The sequence below is a fragment of the Haliotis asinina genome, chromosome 15, assembly GCF_037392515.1.
Source record: "Haliotis asinina isolate JCU_RB_2024 chromosome 15, JCU_Hal_asi_v2, whole genome shotgun sequence".
Classification (NCBI taxonomy): Eukaryota; Metazoa; Mollusca; class Gastropoda; order Lepetellida; family Haliotidae; genus Haliotis; species Haliotis asinina.
In genome coordinates, this window is record NC_090294.1 from 50,084,305 (window position 1) to 50,109,433 (window position 25,129).

Below are 25,129 nucleotides of genomic sequence, written 5' to 3' on the forward strand. Positions count from 1 at the left end.
TATTAAACAGAAAACTGTTGGATTAAACAATCGAAATGCAATGTATGTTTTTTCCTTCAGGTGTCTCCACAATCTTTGGTTTTTAAGAAAACCAGTTTTCTCGGCACAAGGAAGTCCCTTTTCACAGAAAAGAGACCACGTGACAATGACGATGATGAGGATGAATATGTTGTAGCAAGGCAGATCAAGAAACAGAAGACCGTCGATATTGTCAATAAAAGAGCACAGAAAGAAGTGAGGTCAGAAGCGATGAAGTCTGCTTTGGACAAAATGGAAAACGAAGGAGACTTGATCGGCGATGGTTCACAGGTTAGTGCAAAGTACCTTTTCCGCATCCAACGGTTTTATTTAAGAACTTCTGTAGTGCCTAAATAATGGGAATGCAAAAACGAACTTAATCACTTTGTAAGACAGACATACAAGCTGCGTTATAATGAAAGTTTCGTTCACTTTCAGGTTCATTGTCTCCCCACCATACAAGGCCGACACAAGGATCTCAAGTCTGTGTCTGCACAAACAGTTAGTCAGCTTCTTGCTGGAAAATATGCTGACCTCATTTCCAGTTACCAAATCATCGACTGTCGTTACCCCTACGAATACGAGGGCGGTCATATTGAGGTAAGGTTTCTTGATAATTCTTTCATCGTACAAACCTATATGGCACTTTTGTATTTAAATACAAAAAAGAAATCTGAAATGACAGAAATGAATATTCTAAATGTGGGTGATTTATATACTGTTATATATCAACTTCAGGGTGCGGAGAATCTTCACAACCAGGCTCTGATCACGGATTTAGTGACCGGTCTACAGCAGCGTGACACCACTCACCGGAACATCCTCATCTTCCACTGCGAATTTTCCTCAGAGAGAGGCCCCAAACTGTAAGTGTATGAGAAGCTGACGTGAACGATTTCAGATTTAAGATTTCGATTAAATAGGTGATGTACCAATGAAATAAAAGTAGTTATCTTTGTTAATGCACCATTTCATTTAACGATATATTATTGGATACAGATTGAGACACCTGAGAAACCTTGACCGGAAGCTGAACAGTGACCGGTACCCTTTCCTCTTCTACCCGGAAGTATACCTGTTAGATGGTGGATACAAGGCCTTCTATGAACAACATCAGGTAAGTTGAGAAACGTTTAAATAGGTACAAATCTAATAATGCAATATCCGAATTCCAGCACTGAAGTAACATTTAAATATAATAGTATTAATTATTAATAAATAATGTGATACTTTTGTCCATAAATCTTTTTGTTAAAGTGCATGCATTATGTACAGTTACTACTATGTTTCAGTCTCAATGCAATCCAAGAAACTACGTTCCCATGCTGCACCAGAATTACTCCAAACAACTACGTCACTTCCGAGTCAAGTCCAAGTCCTGGACAGCAGGAGACAAACAGAACATGCGCAGTCGACGTCACCAACTAGACGCGTCACCACTCAAGATGTGTCTTTGGTAATCTGGAGGATGAATTAGCGACATTGGACATTTTGCCTGTTTTGGGGGCATCCGATTTTGGGGACTTGTTATTTATTCTTGTTTATGTTGTGTTGGTGCCTGAATGTTGAGGCAATAACTGAACACTTTACACTTATGTTGACCACCGTTATCAAGCATGATGTGATCTATAGTGTTTATACAATATGAATAAATGCAGACTTACACAATGTTTGTTTTCCTCCATTTCTTCGTTTTGTTCAACAGACAGATATTTTCTGAAAGGATTAAAACAAATGAAATGTTATATCACGCGGAGTTTCAAAAACCGTCTTTGCTTGAAGAAAGTATACTTCGCACAGCAGTTTCCTAGCTCAGAAACGCGTGGAAAGTCTTGATCCATCGATCATTTGTCATTTGATCTGTCTTTGGTGATGGCTGTTAATTATCACCACAAGTGAAGACTTCCGGAAAATTCTAATTTTAACTCCAGTAGTCTTTTTCAATGACCCAAAGAATACTTCAAGACATTTAACACAACGAAATTATCCATGTTTTTGCTTCAATGCAATATTGTGAACAATATTTCGTAAATATGACATAAACATATACGATATGGCTATGAGTGGATTAATGAAATTATGCTGTCTGTCCGCTGTTTGTTTAGAGGAAGTGTTGATGGCTTCTTGACATTACGGAAGACATTTTGTAAGTAGTTTCTGCATTGTTAAGGACTGAATAAAATAAGAGGAGAATGGTGCCATTCATTGTGTTGACGTTGGCATGTTGTTACTGAAACAACCACACTTGTATGTTTGAAAGAATGATGATACATTATGTATACAAGGCATTGTGTATTAACGATGACACACAGCTAACAAACAGTGCACAAATATTCTAACGACCATGTTCAGTCCAAACAACATCATTTGTTGTATAACACCAACACTAAGAATGCTTTGACACTGCATCTATATATATTACATTACATCTATGTAAGGATATCCTTTCATTGTAACTCCACATCTCTAGCATAAACGATTACCCGGATTTTAATGGTTCATTCCCATTATGACTACCCCAAGCTTGACTACCCGTCCATTACACAACATATTTGAACATGCATTCGGCCTCTACATGTATATCGCAAAGAATTTCAACAGAAATGTTGCAATGAATATCACGCCACCTCCGTGTAAACACAATAAATAACTGTCAGATGAACACAAGACTCTGGAATTATACATTTTACAAGAAACAGTAGAAAAACCAATTCTGTCTTTAACGGCAGCAGCTTGTTTAGATCTTTTATAAAGATTAGATAAAACATGAGACATGAGTAAGAAATAAAATTCTCTTCACCGTTATCTATTTTCAGTTTACATCCACCAAACATTAACACAGCTTCCACGAGCATGAATTCAAGACAGCTAATCCAGATTATCCTAACAACCCCTTTGATGAACCTGCTTACTTCACACCTTCACCCAACCAGTAAGGAATTCACTCAGAATTTTTTTGCGTATTAGAATTTGTGGTCGCCAAGTTAAAACAAATCGTCTTCACACCATCGTATGGAAAGAAGAAGACAAAACGCACTTGGAATGCAACCACATATGTATATTCCATTCACACACTAACACGACACACAATCAGCCAAACACGCATCCTACAATGCATGCCTCACATCCAACATGTTTTTACTTACACAGGATCCATCACACACCACGCTAAAAGATATACTAGCATGCACTTATTCCCATACACTCAAAATACGCTTCCTGTGGTCATTTTAGAAACCCAACAGTAGTCCATTTCTATATACACTGTCAAATGTCTCTGACAGATTTGGAAAACAAGAACACACTTGTGTTTTTCTCATTTAGAAAATTTAGGAATAGCTGATTGTAGTACTAGTGTTGCATCTATGGTGGAAAGACGCTTCCGAAATGCAAAGTGACATCAGAGATAGCAGAGATATCAGATAGATGTTTTCTGTAAGACAACAGCAATTTGTCGAGGTCTCTTGCGAAGCTGAAACAGAACCAGGAACCAATAACTTATTAAACCAGTCCACATTGTGGCTCAATTTCTTTCAACATCCACTTAAGCATTAACACGGTTTGTGCACGCAAGTCTAATCCAGGTAATCCAGATCATCCTAACAGCCCCTCGATAAACCTGTATACTTTATACGTTCACCATGCAATTGGGGAAATTCATGCAGAAAGCGTGCCCACATTAAAGATCTTGTTCCCAAAGTAAATACAAATTTTTCTTAATTGTCATTCAACTGACTGGCAAACCTACCAGAAATAGGAGTTATCAACACATGGTCTACCGGTATATTTGATGTTCTATCGGGTGATTAACCCGGGATAATCCCACTTACACCTTCCTACAGTTAGCTCCACAACTACGGGGGAACACAAGCGAATGCACTTTCACACCAAGCCCAATCCCTAAATGCGTTAAGGTTTAACTATGTTTTCATTAACCATTATGAATGATTCACGGTTAAATGGATAATGAAACGATCAACGAGTGTTGTCTTTGTTATGTAAATATGTTATTTTAGAACAAGTATATAGATATGGGAGAGCACAGGCAAAGCATCATTCGCTTGCAAACTGGCTTAGCAGAAAACCCCTTAATCCAAATATTTGGACCTGTAGAAACTATTCCTTTACAGAAATGTTTAGGGAGGAAAGTCACAATTTCCCACAGGTTTTCCAGACACGAGGCCTCGTTTTCGACGATGACGATTCACGGGATAGCGGCTTTGAGTCTCTCTGCAGTGACAGTGAGGTTGGCGCTATAATATATTATGCATGCTTTGTATACATTAGAGAGACATAAAGGCAAATTATGTGCACAAAACGTAAGACAGAAAAGTACACGCACCAACGGATAACTGAGTAGGGCTAGTCTATTAAACAGAAAACTGTTGGATTAAACAATCAAAATGCAATGTATGGATTTTCCTTCAGGTGTCTCCACAATCTTTGGTTTTCAAGAAAACCAGTTTTCTCGGCACAAGGAAGTCCCTTTTCACAGAAAAGAGACCACGTGACAATGACGATGATGAGGATGAATATGTTGTAGCAAGGCAGATCAAGAAACAGAAGACCGTCGATATTGTCAATAAAAGAGCACAGAAAGAAGTGAGGTCAGAAGCGATGAAGTCTGCTTTGGACAAAATGGAAAACGAAGGAGACTTGATCGGCGATGGTTCACAGGTTAGTGCAAAGTGCCTTTTCCGCATCCAACGGTTTTAATTAAGTACTTCTGTAATGCCTAAATAATGGGAATGCAAAAACGAACTTAATCACTTTGTAAGACAGACATACAAGCTGCGTTAAAATGAAAGTTTCGTTCACTTTCAGGTTCATTGTCTCCCCACCATACAAGGCCGACACAAGGATCTCAAGTCTGTGTCTGCACAAACAGTTAGTCAGCTTCTTGCTGGAAAATATGCTGACCTCATTTCCAGTTACCAAATCATCGACTGTCGTTACCCCTACGAATACGAGGGCGGTCATATTGAGGTAAGGTTTCTTGATAATTCTTTCATCGTACAAACCTATATGGCACTTTTGTATTTAAATACAAAAAAGAAATCTGAAATGGCAGAAATGAATATTCTAAATGTGGGTGATTTATATACTGTTATATATCAACTTCAGGGTGCGGAGAATCTTCACAACCAGGCTCTGATCACGGATTTAGTGACCGGTCTACAGCAGCGTGACACCACTCAACGGAACATCCTCATCTTCCACTGCGAATTTTCCTCAGAGAGAGGCCCCAAACTGTAAGTGTATGAGAAGCTGACGTGAACGATTTCAGATTTAAGATTTCGATTAAATAGGTGATGTACCAATGAAATAAAAGTAGTTATCTTTGTTAATGCACCATTTCATTTAACGATATATTATCGGATACAGATTGAGACACCTGAGAAACCTTGACCGGAAGCTGAACAGTGACCGTTACCCTTTCCTCTTCTACCCGGAAGTATACCTGTTAGATGGTGGATACAAGGCCTTCTATGAACAACATCAGGTAAGTTGAGAAACGTTTAAATAGGTACAAATCTAATAATGCAATATCCGAATTCCAGCACTGAAGTAACATTTAAATATAATAGTATTAATTATTAATAAATAATGTGATACTTTTGTCCATAAATCTTTTTGTTAAAGTGCATGCATTATGTACAGTTACTACTATGTTTCAGTCTCAATGCAATCCAAGAAACTACGTTCCCATGCTGCACCAGAATTACTCCAAACAACTACGTCACTTCCGAGTCAAGTCCAAGTCCTGGACAGCAGGAGACAAACAGAACATGCGCTGTCGACGTCACCAAATAGACGCGTCACCACTCAAGATGTGTCTTTGGTAATCTGGAGGATGAATTAGCGACATTGGACATTTTGCCTGTTTTGGGGGCATCCGATTTTGGGGACTTGTTATTTATTTTTGTTTATGTTGTGTTGGTGCCTGAATGTTGAGGCAATAACTGAACACTTTACACCTATGTTGACCACCGTTATCAAGCATGATGTGATCTATAGTATTTATACAATATGAATAAATGCACACTTACACAATGTTCGTTTTCCTCCATTTCTTCGTTTTGTTCAACAGTCATATATTTTTGAAAGGATTGAAAGAAGTGGCATTTATATCACGCAGAGTTTCAAATACGGTATTTGCTTGAAGACAGTAATATACTTCGCACAGCAGTATCCTAGCTTAGAAACGCGAGGAAAATCTTGATCCATCGATCATTTGTCATTTGATCTGTCTTTGGTGATGGCTGTTAATTATCACCACAAGTGAAGACTTCCGGAAAATTCTAATTTTAACTCCAGTAGTCTTTTTCAATGACCCAAAGAATACTTCAAGACATTTAACACAACGAAATTATCCATGTTTTTGCTTCAATGCAATATTGTGGACAATATTTCGTAAATATGACATAAACATATACGATATGGCTATGAGTGGATTAATGAAATTATGCTGTCTGTCCGCTGTTTGTTTAGAGGAAGTGTTGATGGCTTCTTGACATTACGGAAGACATTTTGTAAGTAGTTTCTGCATTGTTAAGGACTGAATAAAATAAGAGGAGAATGGTGCCATTCATTGTGTTGACGTTGGCATGTTGTTACTGAAACAACCACACTTGTATGTTTGAAAGAATGATGATACATTATGTATACAAGGCATTGTGTATTAACGATGACACACAGCTAACAAACAGTGCACAAATATTCTAACGACCATGTTCAGTCCAAACAACATCATTTGTTGTATAACACCAACACTAAGAATGCTTTGACACTGCATCTATATATATTACATTACATCTATGTAGGGATATCCTTTCATTGTAACTCCACATCTCTAAGCATAAACGATTACCCGGATTTTAATGGTTCATTCCCATTATGACTACCCCAAGCTTGACTACCCGTCCATTACACAACATATTTGAACATGCATTCGGCCTCTACATGTATATCGCAAAGAATTTCAACAGAAATGTTGCAATGAATATCACGCCACCTCCCTGTAAACACAATAAATAACTGTCAGATGAACACAAGACTCTGGAATTATACATTTTACAAGAAACAGTAGAAAAACCAATTCTGTCTTTAACGGCAGCAGCTTGTTTAGATCTTTTATAAAGATTAGATAAAACATGAGACATGAGTAAGAAATAAAATTCTCTTCACCGTTATCTATTTTCAGTTTACATCCACCAAACATTAACACAGCTTCTACAAGCATGAATTCAAGACAGCTAATCCAGATTATCCTAACAACCCTTTTGATGAACCTGCTTACTTCACACCTTCACCCAACCAGTAAGGAATTCACACAGAATTTTTTTGCGTATTAGAATTTGTGGTCGCCAAGTTAAAACAAATCGTCTTCACACCATCGTATGGAAAGAAGAAGACAAAACGCACTTGGAATGCAACCACATATGTGTATTCCATTCACACACTAACACGACACACAATCAGCCAAACACGCATCCTACAATGCATGCCTCACATCCAACATGTTTTTACTTACACAGGATCCATCACACACCACGCTAAAAGATATACTAGCATGCACTTATTCCCATACACTCAAAATACGCTTCCTGTGGTCATTTTAGAAACCCAACAGTAGTCCATTTCTATATACACTGTCAAATGTCTCTGACAGATTTGGAAAACAAGAACACACTTGTGTTTTTCTCATTTAGAAAATTTAGGAATAGCTGATTGTAGTACTAGTGTTGCATCTATGGTGGAAAGACGCTTCCGAAATGCAAAGTGACATCAGAGATAGCAGAGATATCAGATAGATGTTTTCTGTAAGACAACAGCAATTTGTCGAGGTCTCTTGCGAAGCTGAAACAGAACCAGGAACCAATAACTTATTAAACCAGTCCACATTGTAGCTAAAGTTTATTCAACATCCACTTAAGCATTAACACGGTTTGTGCACGCAAGTCTAATCCAGGTAATCCAGATCATCCTAACAGCCCCTCGATAAACCTGTATACTTTATACGTTCACCATGCAATTGGGGAAATTCATGCAGAAAGCGTGCCCACATTAAAGATCTTGTTCCCAAAGTAAATACAAATTTTTCTTAATTGTCATTCAACTGACTGGCAAACCTACCAGAAATAGGAGTTATCAACACATGGTCTACCGGTATATTTGATGTTCTATCGGGTGATTAACCCGGGATAATCCCACTTACACCTTCCTACAGTTAGCTCCACAACTACGGGGGAACACAAGCGAATGCACTTTCACACCAAGCCCAATCCCTAAATGCGTTAAGGTTTAACTATGTTTTCATTAACCATTATGAATGATTCACGGTTAAATGGATAATGAAACGATCAACGAGTGTTGTCTTTGTTATGTAAATATGTTATTTTAGAACAAGTATATAGATATGGGAGAGCACAGGCAAAGCATCATTCGCTTGCAAACTGGCTTAGCAGAAAACCCCTTAATCCAAATATTTGGACCTGTAGAAACTATTCCTTTACAGAAATGTTTAGGGAGGAAAGTCACAATTTCCCACAGGTTTTCCAGACACGAGGCCTCGTTTTCGACGATGACGATTCACGGGATAGCGGCTTTGAGTCTCTCTGCAGTGACAGTGAGGTTGGCGCTATAATATATTATGCATGCTTTGTATACATTAGAGAGACATAAAGGCAAATTATGTGCACAAAACGTATGACAGAAAAGTACACGCACCAACGGATAACTGAGTAGGGCTAGTCTATTAAACAGAAAACTGTTGGATTAAACAATCAAAATGCAATGTATGTTTTTTCCTTCAGGTGTCTCCACAATCTTTGGTTTTCAAGAAAACCAGTTTTCTCGGCACAAGGAAGTCCCTTTTCACAGAAAAGAGACCACGTGACAATGACGATGATGAGGATGAATATGTTGTAGCAAGGCAGATCAAGAAACAGAAGACCGTCGATATTGTCAATAAAAGAGCACAGAAAGAAGTGAGGTCAGAAGCGATGAAGTCTGCTTTGGACAAAATGGAAAACGAAGGAGACTTGATCGGCGATGGTTCACAGGTTAGTGCAAAGTGCCTTTTCCGCATCCAACGGTTTTAATTAAGTACTTCTGTAATGCCTAAATAATGGGAATGCAAAAACGAACTTAATCACTTTGTAAGACAGACATACAAGCTGCATTAAAATGAAAGTTTCGTTCACTTTCAGGTTCATTGTCTCCCCACCATACAAGGCCGACACAAGGATCTCAAGTCTGTGTCTGCACAAACAGTTAGTCAGCTTCTTGCTGGAAAATATGCTGACCTCATTTCCAGTTACCAAATCATCGACTGTCGTTACCCCTACGAATACGAGGGCGGTCATATTGAGGTAAGGTTTCTTGATAATTCTTTCATCGTACAAACCTATATGGCACTTTTGTATTTAAATACAAAAAAGAAATCTGAAATGACAGAAATGAATATTCTAAATGTGGGTGATTTATATACTGTTATATATCAACTTCAGGGTGCGGAGAATCTTCACAACCAGGCTCTGATCACGGATTTAGTGACCGGTCTACAGCAGCGTGACACCACTCACCGGAACATCCTCATCTTCCACTGCGAATTTTCCTCAGAGAGAGGCCCCAAACTGTAAGTGTATGAGAAGCTGACGTGAACGATTTCAGATTTAAGATTTCGATTAAATAGGTGATGTACCAATGAAATAAAAGTAGTTATCTTTGTTAATGCACCATTTCATTTAACGATATATTATCGGATACAGATTGAGACACCTGAGAAACCTTGACCGGAAGCTGAACAGTGACCGTTACCCTTTCCTCTTCTACCCGGAAGTATACCTGTTAGATGGTGGATACAAGGCCTTCTATGAACAACATCAGGTAAGTTGAGAAACGTTTAAATAGGTACAAATCTAATAATGCAATATCCGAATTCCAGCACTGAAGTAACATTTAAATATAATAGTATTAATTATTAATAAATAATGTGATACTTTTGTCCATAAATCTTTTTGTTAAAGTGCATGCATTATGTACAGTTACTACTATGTTTCAGTCTCAATGCAATCCAAGAAACTACGTTCCCATGCTGCACCAGAATTACTCCAAACAACTACGTCACTTCCGAGTCAAGTCCACGTCCTGGACAGCAGGAGACAAACAGAACATGCGCAGTCGACGTCACCAACTAGACGCGTCACCACTCAAGATGTGTCTTTGGTAATCTGGAGGATGAATTAGCGACATTGGACATTTTGCCTGTTTTGGGGGCATCCGATTTTGGGGACTTGTTATTTATTCTTGTTTATGTTGTGTTGGTGCCTGAATGTTGAGGCAATAACTGAACACTTTACACCTATGTTGACCACCGTTATCAAGCATGATGTGATCTATAGTATTTATACAATATGAATAAATGCACACTTACACAATGTTCGTTTTCCTCCATTTCTTCGTTTTGTTCAACAGTCATATATTTTTGAAAGGATTGAAAGAAGTGGCATTTATATCACGCGGAGTTTCAAATACGGTATTTGCTTGAAGACAGTAATATACTTCGCACAGCAGTATCCTAGCTTAGAAACGCGAGGAAAATCTTGATCCATCGATCATTTGTCATTTGATCTGTCTTTGGTGATGGCTGTTAATTATCACCACAAGTGAAGACTTCCGGAAAATTCTAATTTTAACTCCAGTAGTCTTTTTCAATGACCCAAAGAATACTTCAAGACATTTAACACAACGAAATTATTCATGTTTTTGCTTCAATGCAATATTGTGGACAATATTTCGTAAATATGACATAAACATATACGATATGGCTATGAGTGGATTAATGAAATTATGCTGTCTGTCCGCTGTTTGTTTAGAGGAAGTGTTGATGGCTTCTTGACATTACGGAAGACATTTTGTAAGTAGTTTCTGCATTGTTAAGGACTGAATAAAATAAGAGGAGAATGGTGCCATTCATTGTGTTGACGTTGGCATGTTGTTACTGAAACAACCACACTTGTATGTTTGAAAGAATGATGATACATTATGTATACAAGGCATTGTGAATTAACGATGACACACAGCTAACAAACAGTGCACAAATATTCTAACGACCATGTTCAGTCCAAACAACATCATTTGTTGTATAACACCAACACTAAGAATGCTTTGACACTGCATCTATATATATTACATTACATCTATGTAGGGATATCCTTTCATTGTAACTCCACATCTCTAAGCATAAACGATTACCCGGATTTTAATGGTTCATTCCCATTATGACTACCCCAAGCTTGACTACCCGTCCATTACACAACATACTTGAACATGCATTCGGCCTCTACATGTATATCGCAAAGAATTTCAACAGAAATGTTGCAATGCATATCATGCCACCTCCGAGTAAACACAATAACTGTCAGATGAACACAAGACTCTGGAATTATACATTTTACAAGAAACAGTACAAAAACCAATTCTGTCTTTAACGGCAGCAGCTTGTTTAGATCTTTTATAAAGATTAGATAAAACATGAGACATGAGTAAGAAATAAAATTCTCTTCACCGTTATCTATTTTCAGTTTACATCCACCAAACATTAACTCAGCTTCTACAAGCATGAATTTAAGCCAGCTAATCCAGATTATCCTAACAACCCTTTTGATGAACCTGCTTACTTTACACCTTCACCCAGCCAGTAGGGAGTTCACACAAAAATTGTTTGCGTATTAGAAATTGTTGTTGTCATCTTAAAACAAATCCTCTTCACAACATCGTATGGAAAGAAGAAGGCAAAAAGCACTAGGAATGCAACCACATATGTATATTCCATTCACACATTAACATAATACACAATCAGCTTAACATGCATTTACCATATACACAGGACAGGACTATCAAATCATGGATCCTACAATCCATGCCTTACATCCAACATGTTTCTACTTACACAGCTTCCATCACACACCACGCTAAAAGATATGCTAGCATGCACTTATTCCGACACACTCAAAATACGCTTTCTGTGGTCATTTTAGAATTCTAACACTAGCCCATTTCGATATACACTGTCAAATGTTTCTGACAGATCTGGAAAACAATAATACACTTGTTTCTTTCTCATTTAGAAATTGATGAATAGCTGATTGTAGTAGTAGTGTTGCATCTATGTTGGAAAGACGCTTCCGAAATGAAAAGTAGCAGACATAACAGACAAAAATCAGACATAGCAGAAATATCAGATAGATGTTTTCTGTAAGACAACAGCAATTTGTCGAGGTCTCTTGCGTAGCTGAAACAGAAAGAGGAACCAATAACTTATCAAACATTGTAGCTAAAGTTTATTCAACATCCACCTAAGCATTAACACGGTTTGTGCACGCAAGCCTAATCCAGGTAATCCAGATCATCCTAACAGCCCCTCGATAAACCTGCTTACTAAATACCTTCACCAAGCAATTGGGGAAATTCATGCAGAAAGCGTGCCCACATTAAAGATCTTGTTCCCAAAGTAAATACAAATTTTCCTTAATTGTCATTCAACTGACTGGCAAACCTACCAGAAATAGGAGTTATCAACACATGGTCTACCGGTATATTTGATGTTCTATCGGGTGATTAACCCGGGGTAATCCCACTTACACCTTCCTACAGTTAGCTCCACAACTACGGGGGAACACAAGCGAATGCACTTTCACACCAAGCCCAATCCCTAAATGCGTTAAGGTTTAACTATGTTTTCATTAACCATTATGAATGATTCACGGTTAAATGGATAATGAAACGATCAACGAGTGTTGTCTTTGTTATGTAAATATGTTATTTTAGAACAAGTATATAGATATGGGAGAGCACAGGCAAAGCATCATTCGCTTGCAAACTGGCTTAGCAGAAAACCCCTTAATCCAAATATTTGGACCTGTAGAAACTATTCCTTTACAGAAATGTTTAGGGAGGAAAGTCACAATTTCCCACAGGTTTTCCAGACACGAGGCCTCGTTTTCGACGATGACGATTCACGGGATAGCGGCTTTGAGTCTCTCTGCAGTGACAGTGAGGTTGGCGCTATAATATATTATGCATGCTTTGTATACATTAGAGAGACATAAAGGCAAATTATGTGCACAAAACGTAAGACAGAAAAGTACACGCACCAACGGATAACTGAGTAGGGCTAGTCTATTAAACAGAAAACTGTTGGATTAAACAATCAAAATGCAATGTATGTTTTTTCCTTCAGGTGTCTCCACAATCTTTGGTTTTCAAGAAAACCAGTTTTCTCGGCACAAGGAAGTCCCTTTTCACAGAAAAGAGACCACGTGACAATGACGATGATGAGGATGAATATGTTGTAGCAAGGCAGATCAAGAAACAGAAGACCGTCGATATTGTCAATAAAAGAGCACAGAAAGAAGTGAGGTCAGAAGCGATGAAGTCTGCTTTGGACAAAATGGAAAACGAAGGAGACTTGATCGGCGATGGTTCACAGGTTAGTGCAAAGTGCCTTTTCCGCATCCAACGGTTTTAATTAAGTACTTCTGTAATGCCTAAATAATGGGAATGCAAAAACGAACTTAATCACTTTGTAAGACAGACATACAAGCTGCATTAAAATGAAAGTTTCGTTCACTTTCAGGTTCATTGTCTCCCCACCATACAAGGCCGACACAAGGATCTCAAGTCTGTGTCTGCACAAACAGTTAGTCAGCTTCTTGCTGGAAAATATGCTGACCTCATTTCCAGTTACCAAATCATCGACTGTCGTTACCCCTACGAATACGAGGGCGGTCATATTGAGGTAAGGTTTCTTGATAATTCTTTCATCGTACAAACCTATATGGCACTTTTGTATTTAAATACAAAAAAGAAATCTGAAATGACAGAAATGAATATTCTAAATGTGGGTGATTTATATACTGTTATATATCAACTTCAGGGTGCGGAGAATCTTCACAACCAGGCTCTGATCACGGATTTAGTGACCGGTCTACAGCAGCGTGACACCACTCAACGGAACATCCTCATCTTCCACTGCGAATTTTCCTCAGAGAGAGGCCCCAAACTGTAAGTGTATGAGAAGCTGACGTGAACGATTTCAGATTTAAGATTTCGATTAAATAGGTGATGTACCAATGAAATAAAAGTAGTTATCTTTGTTAATGCACCATTTCATTTAACGATATATTATCGGATACAGATTGAGACACCTGAGAAACCTTGACCGGAAGCTGAACAGTGACCGGTACCCTTTCCTCTTCTACCCGGAAGTATACCTGTTAGATGGTGGATACAAGGCCTTCTATGAACAACATCAGGTAAGTTGAGAAACGTTTAAATAGGTACAAATCTAATAATGCAATATCCGAATTCCAGCACTGAAGTAACATTTAAATATAATAGTATTAATTATTAATAAATAATGTGATACTTTTGTCCATAAATCTTTTTGTTAAAGTGCATGCATTATGTACAGTTACTACTATGTTTCAGTCTCAATGCAATCCAAGAAACTACGTTCCCATGCTGCACCAGAATTACTCCAAACAACTACGTCACTTCCGAGTCAAGTCCAAGTCCTGGACAGCAGGAGACAAACAGAACATGCGCTGTCGACGTCACCAAATAGACGCGTCACCACTCAAGATGTGTCTTTGGTAATCTGGAGGATGAATTAGCGACATTGGACATTTTGCCTGTTTTGGGGGCATCCGATTTTGGGGACTTGTTATTTATTCTTGTTTATGTTGTGTTGGTGCCTGAATGTTGAGGCAATAACTGAACACTTTACACTTATGTTGACCACCGTTATCAAGCATGATGTGATCTATAGTATTTATACAATATGAATAAATGCACACTTACACAATGTTCGTTTTCCTCCATTTCTTCGTTTTGTTCAACAGTCATATATTTTTGAAAGGATTGAAAGAAGTGGCATTTATATCACGCGGAGTTTCAAATACGGTATTTGCTTGAAGACAGTAATATACTTCGCATAGCAGTATCCTAGCTTAGAAACGCGAGGAAAATCTTGATCCATCGATCATTTGTCATTTGATCTGTCTTTGGTGATGGCTGTTAATTATCACCACAAGTGAAGACTTCCGGAAAATTCTAATTTTAACTCCAGTAGTCTTTTTCAATGACCCAAAGAATACTTCAAGACATTTAACACAACGAAATTATCCATGTTTTTGCTTCAATGCAATATTGTGGACAATATTTCGTAAATATGACATAAACATATACGATATGGCTATGAGTGGATTAATGAAATTATGCTGTCTGTCCGCTGTTTGTTTAGAGGAAGTGTTGATGGCTTCTTGACATTACGGAAGACATTTTGTAAGTAGTTTCTGCATTGTTAAGGACTGAATAAAATAAGAGGAGAATGGTGCCATTCATTGTGTTGACGTTGGCATGTTGTTACTGAAACAACCACACTTGTATGTTTGAAAGAATGATGATACATTATGTATACAAGGCATTGTGTATTAACGATGACACACAGCTAACAAACAGTGCACAAATATTCTAACGACCATGTTCAGTCCAAACAACATCATTTGTTGTATAACACCAACACTAAGAATGCTTTCACACTGCATCTGTATATATTACATTACATCTATGTAGGGATATCCTTTCATTGTAACTCCACATCTCTAAGCATAAACGATTACTCGGATTTTAATGGTTCATTCCCATTATGACTACCCCAAGCTTGACTACCCGTCCATTACACAACATACTTGAACATGCATTCGGCCTCTACATGTATATCGCAAAGAATTTCAACAGAAATGTTGCAATGAATATCATGCCACCTCCGAGTAAACACAATAACTGTCAGATGAACACAAGACTCTGGAATTATACATTTTACAAGAAACAGTAGAAAAACCAATTCTGTCTTTAACGGCAGCAGCTTGTTTAGATCTTTTATAAAGATTAGATAAAACATGAGACATGAGTAAGAAATAAAATTCTCTTCACCGTTATCTATTTTCAGTTTACATCCACCAAACATTAACTCAGCTTCTACAAGCATGAATTTAAGCCAGCTAATCCAGATTATCCTAACAACCCTTTTGATGAACCTGCTTACTTTACACCTTCACCCAGCCAGTAAGGAGTTCACACAAAAATTGTTTGCGTATTAGAAATTGTTGTTGTCATCTTAAAACAAATCCTCTTCACAACATCGTATGGAAAGAAGAAGGCATAAAGCACTAGGAATGCAACCACATATGTATATTCCATTCACACATTAACATAATACACAATCAGCTTAACATGCATTTACCATATACACAGGACAGGACTATCAAATCATGGATCCTACAATCCATGCCTTACATCCAACATGTTTCTACTTACACAGCTTCCATCACACACCACGCTAAAAGATATGCTAGCATGCACTTATTCCGACACACTCAAAATACGCTTTCTGTGGTCATTTTAGAATTCTAACACTAGCCCATTTCGATATACACTGTCAAATGTTTCTGACAGATCTGGAAAACAATAATACACTTGTTTCTTTCTCATTTAGAAATTGATGAATAGCTGATTGTAGTAGTAGTGTTGCATCTATGTTGGAAAGACGCTTCCGAAATGAAAAGTAGCAGACATAACAGACAAAAATCAGACATAGCAGAAATATCAGATAGATGTTTTCTGTAAGACAACAGCAATTTGTCGAGGTCTCTTGCGTAGCTGAAACAGAAAGAGGAACCAATAACTTATCAAACATTGTAGCTAAAGTTTATTCAACATCCACCTAAGCATTAACACGGTTTGTGCACGCAAGCCTAATCCAGGTAATCCAGATCATCCTAACAGCCCCTCGATAAACCTGCTTACTAAATACCTTCACCAAGCAATTGGGGAAATTCATGCAGAAAGCGTGCCCACATTAAAGATCTTGTTCCCAAAGTAAATACAAATTTTCCTTAATTGTCATTCAACTGACTGGCAAACCTACCAGAAATAGGAGTTATCAACACATGGTCTACCGGTATATTTGATGTTCTATCGGGTGATTAACCCGGGGTAATCCCACTTACACCTTCCTACAGTTAGCTCCACAACTACGGGGGAACACAAGCGAATGCACTTTCACACCAAGCCCAATCCCTAAATGCGTTAAGGTTTAACTATGTTTTCATTAACCATTATGAATGATTCACGGTTAAATGGATAATGAAACGATCAACGAGTGTTGTCTTTGTTATGTAAATATGTTATTTTAGAACAAGTATATAGATATGGGAGAGCACAGGCAAAGCATCATTCGCTTGCAAACTGGCTTAGCAGAAAACCCCTTAATTCAAATATTTGGACCTGTAGAAACTATTCCTTTACAGAAATGTTTAGGGAGGAAAGTCACAATTTCCCACAGGTTTTCCAGACACGAGGCCTCGTTTTCGACGATGACGATTCACGGGATAGCGGCTTTGAGTCTCTCTGCAGTGACAGTGAGGTTGGCGCTATAATATATTATGCATGCTTTGTATACATTAGAGAGACATAAAGGCAAATTATGTGCACAAAACGTAAGACAGAAAAGTACACGCACCAACGGATAACTGAGTAGGGCTAGTCTATTAAACAGAAAACTGTTGGATTAAACAATCAAAATGCAATGTATGTTTTTTCCTTCAGGTGTCTCCACAATCTTTGGTTTTCAAGAAAACCAGTTTTCTCGGCACAAGGAAGTCCCTTTTCACAGAAAAGAGACCACGTGACAATGACGATGATGAGGATGAATATGTTGTGGCAAGGCAGATCAAGAAACAGAAGACCGTCGATATTGTCAATAAAAGAGCACAGAAAGAAGTGAGGTCAGAAGCGATGAAGTCTGCTTTGGACAAAATGGAAAACGAAGTAGACTTGATCGGCGATGGTTCACAGGTTAGTGCAAAGTACCTTTTCCGCATCCAACGGTTTTATTTAAGAACTTCTGTAGTGCCTAAATAATGGGAATGCATAAACGAACTTAATCACTTTGTAAGACAGACATACAAGCTGCGTTATAATGAAAGTTTCGTTCACTTTCAGGTTCATTGTCTCCCCACCATACAAGGCCGACACAAGGATCTCAAGTCTGTGTCTGCACAAACAGTTAGTCAGCTTCTTGCTGGAAAATATGCTGACCTCATTTCCAGTTACCAAATCATCGACTGTCGTTACCCCTACGAATACGAGGGCGGTCATATTGAGGTAAGGTTTCTTGATAATTCTTTCATCGTACAAACCTATATGGCACTTTTGTATTTAAATACAAAAAAGAAATCTGAAATGACAGAAATGAATATTCTAAATGTGGGTGATTTATATACTGTTATATATCAACTTCAGGGTGCGGAGAATCTTCACAACCAGGCTCTGATCACGGATTTAGTGACCGGTCTACAGCAGCGTGACACCACTCAACGGAACATCCTCATCTTCCACTGCGAATTTTCCTCAGAGAGAGGCCCCAAACTGTAAGTGTATGAGAAGCTGACGTGAACGATTTCAGATTTAAGATTTCGATTAAATAGGTGATGTACCAATGAAATAAAAGTAGTTATCTTTGTTAATGCACCATTTCATTTAACGATATATTATTGGATACAGATTGAGACACCTGAGAAACCTTGACCGGAAGCTGAACAGTGACCGTTACCCTTTCCTCTTCTACCCGGAAGTATACCTGTTAGATGGTGGATACAAGGCCTTCTATGAACAACATCAGGTAAGTTGAGAAACGTTTAAATAGGTACAAATCTAATAATGCAATATCCGAATTCCAGCACTGAAGTAACATTTAAATATAATAGTATTAATTATTAATAAATAATGTGATACTTTTGTCCATAAATCTTTTTGTTAAAGTGCATGCATTATGTACAGTTACTACTATGTTTCAGTCTCAATGCAATCCAAGAAACTACGTTCCCATGCTGCACCAGAATTACTCCAAACAACTACGTCACTTCCGAGTCAAGTCCAAGTCCTGGACAGCAGGAGACAAACAGAACATGCGCAGTCGACGTCACCAACTAGACGCGTCACCACTCAAGATGTGTCTTTGGTAATCTGGAGGATGAATTAGCGACATTGGACATTTTGCCTGTTTTGGGGGCATCCGATTTTGGGGACTTGTTATTTATTCTTGTTTATGTTGTGTTGGTGCCTGAATGTTGAGGCAATAACTGAACACTTTACACCTATGTTGACCACCGTTATCAAGCATGATGTGATCTATAGTATTTATACAATATGAATAAATGCACACTTACACAATGTTCGTTTTCCTCCATTTCTTCGTTTTGTTCAACAGTCATATATTTTTGAAAGGATTGAAAGAAGTGGCATTTATATCACGCGGAGTTTCAAATACGGTATTTGCTTGAAGACAGTAATATACTTCGCACAGCAGTATCCTAGCTTAGAAACGCGAGGAAAATCTTGATCCATCGATCATTTGTCATTTGATCTGTCTTTGGTGATGGCTGTTAATTATCACCACAAGTGAAGACTTCCGGAAAATTCTAATTTTAACTCCAGTAGTCTTTTTCAATGACCCAAAGAATACTTCAAGACATTTAACACAACGAAATTATCCATGTTTTTGCTTCAATGCAATATTGTGGACAATATTTCGTAAATATGACATAAACATATACGATATGGCTATGAGTGGATTAATGAAATTATGCTGTCTGTCCGCTGTTTGTTTAGAGGAAGTGTTGATGGCTTCTTGACATTACGGAAGACATTTTGTAAGTAGTTTCTGCATTGTTAAGGACTGAATAAAATAAGAGGAAAATGGTGCCATTCATTGTGTTGACGTTGGCATGTTGTTACTGAAACAACCACACTTGTATGTTTGAAAGAATGATGATACATTATGTATACAAGGCATTGTGTATTAACGATGACACACAGCTAACAAACAGTGCACAAATATTCTAACGACCATGTTCAGTCCAAACAACATCATTTGTTGTATAACACCAACACTAAGAATGCTTTGACACTGCATCTATATATATTACATTACATCTATGTAGGGATATCCTTTCATTGTAACTCCACATCTCTAAGCATAAACGATTACCCGGATTTTAATGGTTCATTCCCATTATGACTACCCCAAGCTTGACTACCCGTCCATTACACAACATATTTGAACATGCATTCGGCCTCTACATGTATATCGCAAAGAATTTCAACAGAAATGTTGCAATGAATATCACGCCACCTCCGTGTAAACACAATAAATAACTGTCAGATGAACACAAGACTCTGGAATTATACATTTTACAAGAAACAGTACAAAAACCAATTCTGTCTTTAACGGCAGCAGCTTGTTTAGATCTTTTATAAAGATTAGATAAAACATGAGACATGAGTAAGAAATAAAATTCTCTTCACCGTTATCTATTTTCAGTTTACATCCACCAAACATTAACACAGCTTCTACAAGCATGAATTCAAGACAGCTAATCCAGATTATCCTAACAACCCCTTTGATGAACCTGCTTACTTCACACCTTCACCCAACCAGGAAGGAATTCACACAGAATTTTTTTGCGTATTAGAATTTGTGGTCGCCAAGTTAAAACAAATCGTCTTCACACCATCGTATGGAAAGAAGAAGACAAAACGCACTTGGAATGCAACCACATATGTGTATTCCATTCACACACTAACACGACACACAATCAGCCAAACACGCATCCTACAATGCATGCCTCACATCCAACATGTTTTTACTTACACAGGATCCATCACACACCACGCTAAAAGATATACTAGCATGCACTTATTCCCATACACTCAAAATACGCTTCCTGTGGTCATTTTAGAAACCCAACAGTAGTCCATTTCTATATACACTGTCAAATGTCTCTGACAGATTTGGAAAACAAGAACACACTTGTGTTTTTCTCATTTAGAAAATTTAGGAATAGCTGATTGTAGTACTAGTGTTGCATCTATGGTGGAAAGACGCTTCCGAAATGCAAAGTGACATCAGAGATAGCAGAGATATCAGATAGATGTTTTCTGTAAGACAACAGCAATTTGTCGAGGTCTCTTGCGAAGCTGAAACAGAACCAGGAACCAATAACTTATTAAACCAGTCCACATTGTGGCTCAATTTTTTTCAATATCCACTTAAGCATTAACACGGTTTGTGCACGCAAGTCTAATCCAGGTAATCCAGATCATCCTAACAGCCCCTCGATAAACCTGTATACTTTATACCTTCACCATGCAATTGGGGAAATTCATGCAGAAAGCGTGCCCACATTAAAGATCTTGTTCCCAAAGTAAATACAAATTTTTCTTAATTGTCATTCAACTGACTGGCAAACCTACCAGAAATAGGAGTTATCAACACATGGTCTACCGGTATATTTGATGTTCTATCGGGTGATTAACCCGGGATAATCCCACTTACACCTTCCTACAGTTAGCTCCACAACTACGGGGGAACACAAGCGAATGCACTTTCACACCAAGCCCAATCCCTAAATGCGTTAAGGTTTAACTATGTTTTCATTAACCATTATGAATGATTCACGGTTAAATGGATAATGAAACGATCAACGAGTGTTGTCTTTGTTATGTAAATATGTTATTTTAGAACAAGTATATAGATATAGGAGAGCACAGGCAAAGCATCATTCGCTTGCAAACTGGCTTAGCAGAAAACCCCTTAATCCAAATATTTGGACCTGTAGAAACTATTCCTTTACAGAAATGTTTAGGGAGGAAAGTCACAATTTCCCACAGGTTTTCCAGACACGAGGCCTCGTTTTCGACGATGACGATTCACGGGATAGCGGCTTTGAGTCTCTCTGCAGTGACAGTGAGGTTGGCGCTATAATATATTATGCATGCTTTGTATACATTAGAGAGACATAAAGGCAAATTATGTGCACAAAACGTAAGACAGAAAAGTACACGCACCAACGGATAACTGAGTAGGGCTAGTCTATTAAACAGAAAACTGCTGGATTAAACAATCGAAATGCAATGTATGTTTTTTCCTTCAGGTGTCTCCACAATCTTTGGTTTTCAAGAAAACCAGTTTTCTCGGCACAAGGAAGTCCCTTTTCACAGAAAAGAGACCACGTGACAATGACGATGATGAGGATGAATATGTTGTAGCAAGGCAGATCAAGAAACAGAAGACCGTCGATATTGTCAATAAAAGAGCACAGAAAGAAGTGAGGTCAGAAGCGATGAAGTCTGCTTTGGACAAAATGGAAAACGAAGGAGACTTGATCGGCGATGGTTCACAGGTTAGTGCAAAGTGCCTTTTCCGCATCCAACGGTTTTAATTAAGTACTTCTGTAATGCCTAAATAATGGGAATGCAAAAACGAACTTAATCACTTTGTAAGACAGACATACAAGCTGCATTAAAATGAAAGTTTCGTTCACTTTCAGGTTCATTGTCTCCCCACCATACAAGGCCGACACAAGGATCTCAAGTCTGTGTCTGCACAAACAGTTAGTCAGCTTCTTGCTGGAAAATATGCTGACCTCATTTCCAGTTACCAAATCATCGACTGTCGTTACCCCTACGAATACGAGGGCGGTCATATTGAGGTAAGGTTTCTTGATAATTCTTTCATCGTACAAACCTATATGGCACTTTTGTATTTAAATACAAAAAAGAAATCTGAAATGACAGAAATGAATATTCTAAATGTGGGTGATTTATATACTGTTATATATCAACTTCAGGGTGCGGAGAATCTTCACAACCAGGCTCTGATCACGGATTTAGTGACCGGTCTACAGCAGCGTGACACCACTCAACGGAACATCCTCATCTTCCACTGCGAATTTTCCTCAGAGAGAGGCCCCAAACTGTAAGTGTATGAGAAGCTGACGTGAACGATTTCAGATTTAAGATTTCGATTAAATAGGTGATGTACCAATGAAATAAAAGTAGTTATCTTTGTTAATGCACCATTTCATTTAACGGTATATTATCGGATACAGATTGAGACACCTGAGAAACCTTGACCGGAAGCTGAACAGTGACCGTTACCCTTTCCTCTTCTACCCGGAAGTATACCTGTTAGATGGTGGATACAAGGCCTTCTATGAACAACATCAGGTAAGTTGAGAAACGTTTAAATAGGTACAAATCTAATAATGCAATATCCGAATTCCAGCACTGAAGTAACATTTAAATATAATAGTATTAATTATTAATAAATAATGTGATACTTTTGTCCATAAATCTTTTTGTTAAAGTGCATGCATTATGTACAGTTACTACTATGTTTCAGTCTCAATGCAATCCAAGAAACTACGTTCCCATGCTGCACCAGAATTACTCCAAACAACTACGTCACTTCCGAGTCAAGTCCAAGTCCTGGACAGCAGGAGACAAACAGAACATGCGCAGTCGACGTCACCAACTAGACGCGTCACCACTCAAGATGTGTCTTTGGTAATCTGGAGGATGAATTAGCGACATTGGACATTTTGCCTGTTTTGGGGGCATCCGATTTTGGGGACTTGTTATTTATTCTTGTTTATGTTGTGTTGGTGCCTGAATGTTGAGGCAATAACTGAACACTTTACACCTATGTTGACCACCGTTATCAAGCATGATGTGATCTATAGTATTTATACAATATGAATAAATGCACACTTACACAATGTTCGTTTTCCTCCATTTCTTCGTTTTGTTCAACAGTCATATATTTTTGAAAGGATTGAAAGAAGTGGCATTTATATCACGCGGAGTTTCAAATACGGTATTTGCTTGAAGACAGTAATATACTTCGCACAGCAGTATCCTAGCTTAGAAACGCGAGGAAAATCTTGATCCATCGATCATTTGTCATTTGATCTGTCTTTGGTGATGGCTGTTAATTATCACCACAAGTGAAGACTTCCGGAAAATTCTAATTTTAACTCCAGTAGTCTTTTTCAATGACCCAAAGAATACTTCAAGACATTTAACACAACGAAATTATCCATGTTTTTGCTTCAATGCAATATTGTGGACAATATTTCGTAAATATGACATAAACATATACGATATGGCTATGAGTGGATTAATGAAATTATGCTGTCTGTCCGCTGTTTGTTTAGAGGAAGTGTTGATGGCTTCTTGACATTACGGAAGACATTTTGTAAGTAGTTTCTGCATTGTTAAGGACTGAATAAAATAAGAGGAAAATGGTGCCATTCATTGTGTTGACGTTGGCATGTTGTTACTGAAACAACCACACTTGTATGTTTGAAAGAATGATGATACATTATGTATACAAGGCATTGTGAATTAACGATGACACACAGCCAACAAACAGTGCACAAATATTCTAACGACCATGTTCAGTCCAAACAACATCATTTGTTGTATAACACCAACACTAAGAATGCTTTGACACTGCATCTATATATATTACACTACATCTATGTAGGGATATCCTTTCATTGTAACTCCACATCTCTAAGCATAAACGATTACCCGGATTTTAATGGTTCATTCCCATTATGACTACCCCAAGCTTGACTACCCGTCCATTACACAACATACTTGAACATGCATTCGGCCTCTACACGTATATCGCAAAGAATTTCAACAGAAATGTTGCAATGCATATCATGCCACCTCCGAGTAAACACAATAACTGTCAGATGAACACAAGACTCTGGAATTATACATTTTACAAGAAACAGTACAAAAACCAATTCTGTCTTTAACGGCAGCAGCTTGTTTAGATCTTTTATAAAGATTAGATAAAACATGAGACATGAGTAAGAAATAAAATTCTCTTCACCGTTATCTATTTTCAGTTTACATCCACCAAACATTACCTCAGCTTCTACAAGCATGAATTTAAGCTAGCTAATCCAGATTATCCTAACAACCCTTTTGATGAACCTGCTTACTTCACACCTTCACCCAGCCAGTAAGGAGTTCACACAAAAATTGTTTGCGTATTAGAAATTGTTGTTGTCATCTTAAAACAAATCCTCTTCACAACATCGTATGGAAAGAAGAAGGCAAAAAGCACTAGGAATGCAACCACATATGTATATTCCATTCACACATTAACATAATACACAAT

General features: G+C 37.9%; 6 protein-coding genes across 6 annotated transcripts; all 6 read left to right on the forward strand.

Annotated features, from left to right (window-relative positions):
* Nucleotides 1–249: 249 nt before the first annotated feature.
* On the forward strand, nucleotides 250–1,478 carry LOC137265074 (M-phase inducer phosphatase-like). The gene is made up of 5 exons (XM_067800391.1): nucleotides 250–309; nucleotides 457–618; nucleotides 757–884; nucleotides 1,018–1,135; nucleotides 1,311–1,478. Exons 1-5 carry the CDS (start codon nucleotides 250–252, stop codon nucleotides 1,476–1,478), a joined length of 636 nt encoding a protein of 211 aa, XP_067656492.1.
* Nucleotides 1,479–4,635: 3,157 nt separating this feature from the next.
* On the forward strand, nucleotides 4,636–5,864 carry LOC137265075 (M-phase inducer phosphatase-like). Its single transcript, XM_067800392.1, has 5 exons — nucleotides 4,636–4,695; nucleotides 4,843–5,004; nucleotides 5,143–5,270; nucleotides 5,404–5,521; nucleotides 5,697–5,864. The coding sequence occupies exons 1-5, from the start codon at nucleotides 4,636–4,638 to the stop codon at nucleotides 5,862–5,864; spliced, it is 636 nt and encodes a 211-aa protein (XP_067656493.1).
* A 2,738-nt stretch (nucleotides 5,865–8,602) lies between these two features.
* Nucleotides 8,603–13,379, forward strand: LOC137265076 (M-phase inducer phosphatase-like). The gene is made up of 7 exons (XM_067800393.1): nucleotides 8,603–8,647; nucleotides 8,835–9,083; nucleotides 9,231–9,392; nucleotides 9,531–9,658; nucleotides 9,792–9,909; nucleotides 10,085–10,248; nucleotides 13,265–13,379. Exons 1-7 carry the CDS (start codon nucleotides 8,603–8,605, stop codon nucleotides 13,377–13,379), a joined length of 981 nt encoding a protein of 326 aa, XP_067656494.1.
* Nucleotides 13,380–13,453: 74 nt separating this feature from the next.
* Nucleotides 13,454–14,682, forward strand: LOC137265077 (M-phase inducer phosphatase-like). The gene is made up of 5 exons (XM_067800394.1): nucleotides 13,454–13,513; nucleotides 13,661–13,822; nucleotides 13,961–14,088; nucleotides 14,222–14,339; nucleotides 14,515–14,682. Exons 1-5 carry the CDS (start codon nucleotides 13,454–13,456, stop codon nucleotides 14,680–14,682), a joined length of 636 nt encoding a protein of 211 aa, XP_067656495.1.
* A 3,201-nt stretch (nucleotides 14,683–17,883) lies between these two features.
* Nucleotides 17,884–19,112, forward strand: LOC137265079 (M-phase inducer phosphatase-like). The gene is made up of 5 exons (XM_067800395.1): nucleotides 17,884–17,943; nucleotides 18,091–18,252; nucleotides 18,391–18,518; nucleotides 18,652–18,769; nucleotides 18,945–19,112. Exons 1-5 carry the CDS (start codon nucleotides 17,884–17,886, stop codon nucleotides 19,110–19,112), a joined length of 636 nt encoding a protein of 211 aa, XP_067656496.1.
* A 3,159-nt stretch (nucleotides 19,113–22,271) lies between these two features.
* On the forward strand, nucleotides 22,272–23,500 carry LOC137265080 (M-phase inducer phosphatase-like). Its single transcript, XM_067800396.1, has 5 exons — nucleotides 22,272–22,331; nucleotides 22,479–22,640; nucleotides 22,779–22,906; nucleotides 23,040–23,157; nucleotides 23,333–23,500. The coding sequence occupies exons 1-5, from the start codon at nucleotides 22,272–22,274 to the stop codon at nucleotides 23,498–23,500; spliced, it is 636 nt and encodes a 211-aa protein (XP_067656497.1).
* Nucleotides 23,501–25,129: the final 1,629 nt, after the last annotated feature.

Bases quoted from the DNA above. Each gene is read 5' to 3' on its own strand.
- LOC137265074 (XM_067800391.1), top strand. From the start codon at position 250: ATGAAGTCTGCTTTGGACAAAATGGAAAACGAAGGAGACTTGATCGGC. The intron at 310-456 runs GTTAGTGCAAAG...GTTCACTTTCAG, and splicing joins TGATCGGCGATGGTTCACAG to GTTCATTGTCTCCCCACCAT. The intron at 619-756 runs GTAAGGTTTCTT...TATCAACTTCAG, and splicing joins ACGAGGGCGGTCATATTGAG to GGTGCGGAGAATCTTCACAA.
- LOC137265075 (XM_067800392.1), top strand. From the start codon at position 4,636: ATGAAGTCTGCTTTGGACAAAATGGAAAACGAAGGAGACTTGATCGGC. The intron at 5,005-5,142 runs GTAAGGTTTCTT...TATCAACTTCAG, and splicing joins ACGAGGGCGGTCATATTGAG to GGTGCGGAGAATCTTCACAA. The intron at 5,271-5,403 runs GTAAGTGTATGA...TATCGGATACAG, and splicing joins TCAGAGAGAGGCCCCAAACT to ATTGAGACACCTGAGAAACC.
- LOC137265076 (XM_067800393.1), top strand. From the start codon at position 8,603: ATGACGATTCACGGGATAGCGGCTTTGAGTCTCTCTGCAGTGACA. The intron at 9,659-9,791 runs GTAAGTGTATGA...TATCGGATACAG, and splicing joins TCAGAGAGAGGCCCCAAACT to ATTGAGACACCTGAGAAACC. The intron at 10,249-13,264 runs GTAATCTGGAGG...TTTTTCCTTCAG, and splicing joins CCACTCAAGATGTGTCTTTG to GTGTCTCCACAATCTTTGGT.
- LOC137265077 (XM_067800394.1), top strand. From the start codon at position 13,454: ATGAAGTCTGCTTTGGACAAAATGGAAAACGAAGGAGACTTGATCGGC. The intron at 13,823-13,960 runs GTAAGGTTTCTT...TATCAACTTCAG, and splicing joins ACGAGGGCGGTCATATTGAG to GGTGCGGAGAATCTTCACAA. The intron at 14,089-14,221 runs GTAAGTGTATGA...TATCGGATACAG, and splicing joins TCAGAGAGAGGCCCCAAACT to ATTGAGACACCTGAGAAACC.
- LOC137265079 (XM_067800395.1), top strand. From the start codon at position 17,884: ATGAAGTCTGCTTTGGACAAAATGGAAAACGAAGTAGACTTGATCGGC. The intron at 18,253-18,390 runs GTAAGGTTTCTT...TATCAACTTCAG, and splicing joins ACGAGGGCGGTCATATTGAG to GGTGCGGAGAATCTTCACAA. The intron at 18,770-18,944 runs GTAAGTTGAGAA...ACTATGTTTCAG, and splicing joins CCTTCTATGAACAACATCAG to TCTCAATGCAATCCAAGAAA.
- LOC137265080 (XM_067800396.1), top strand. From the start codon at position 22,272: ATGAAGTCTGCTTTGGACAAAATGGAAAACGAAGGAGACTTGATCGGC. The intron at 22,641-22,778 runs GTAAGGTTTCTT...TATCAACTTCAG, and splicing joins ACGAGGGCGGTCATATTGAG to GGTGCGGAGAATCTTCACAA. The intron at 23,158-23,332 runs GTAAGTTGAGAA...ACTATGTTTCAG, and splicing joins CCTTCTATGAACAACATCAG to TCTCAATGCAATCCAAGAAA.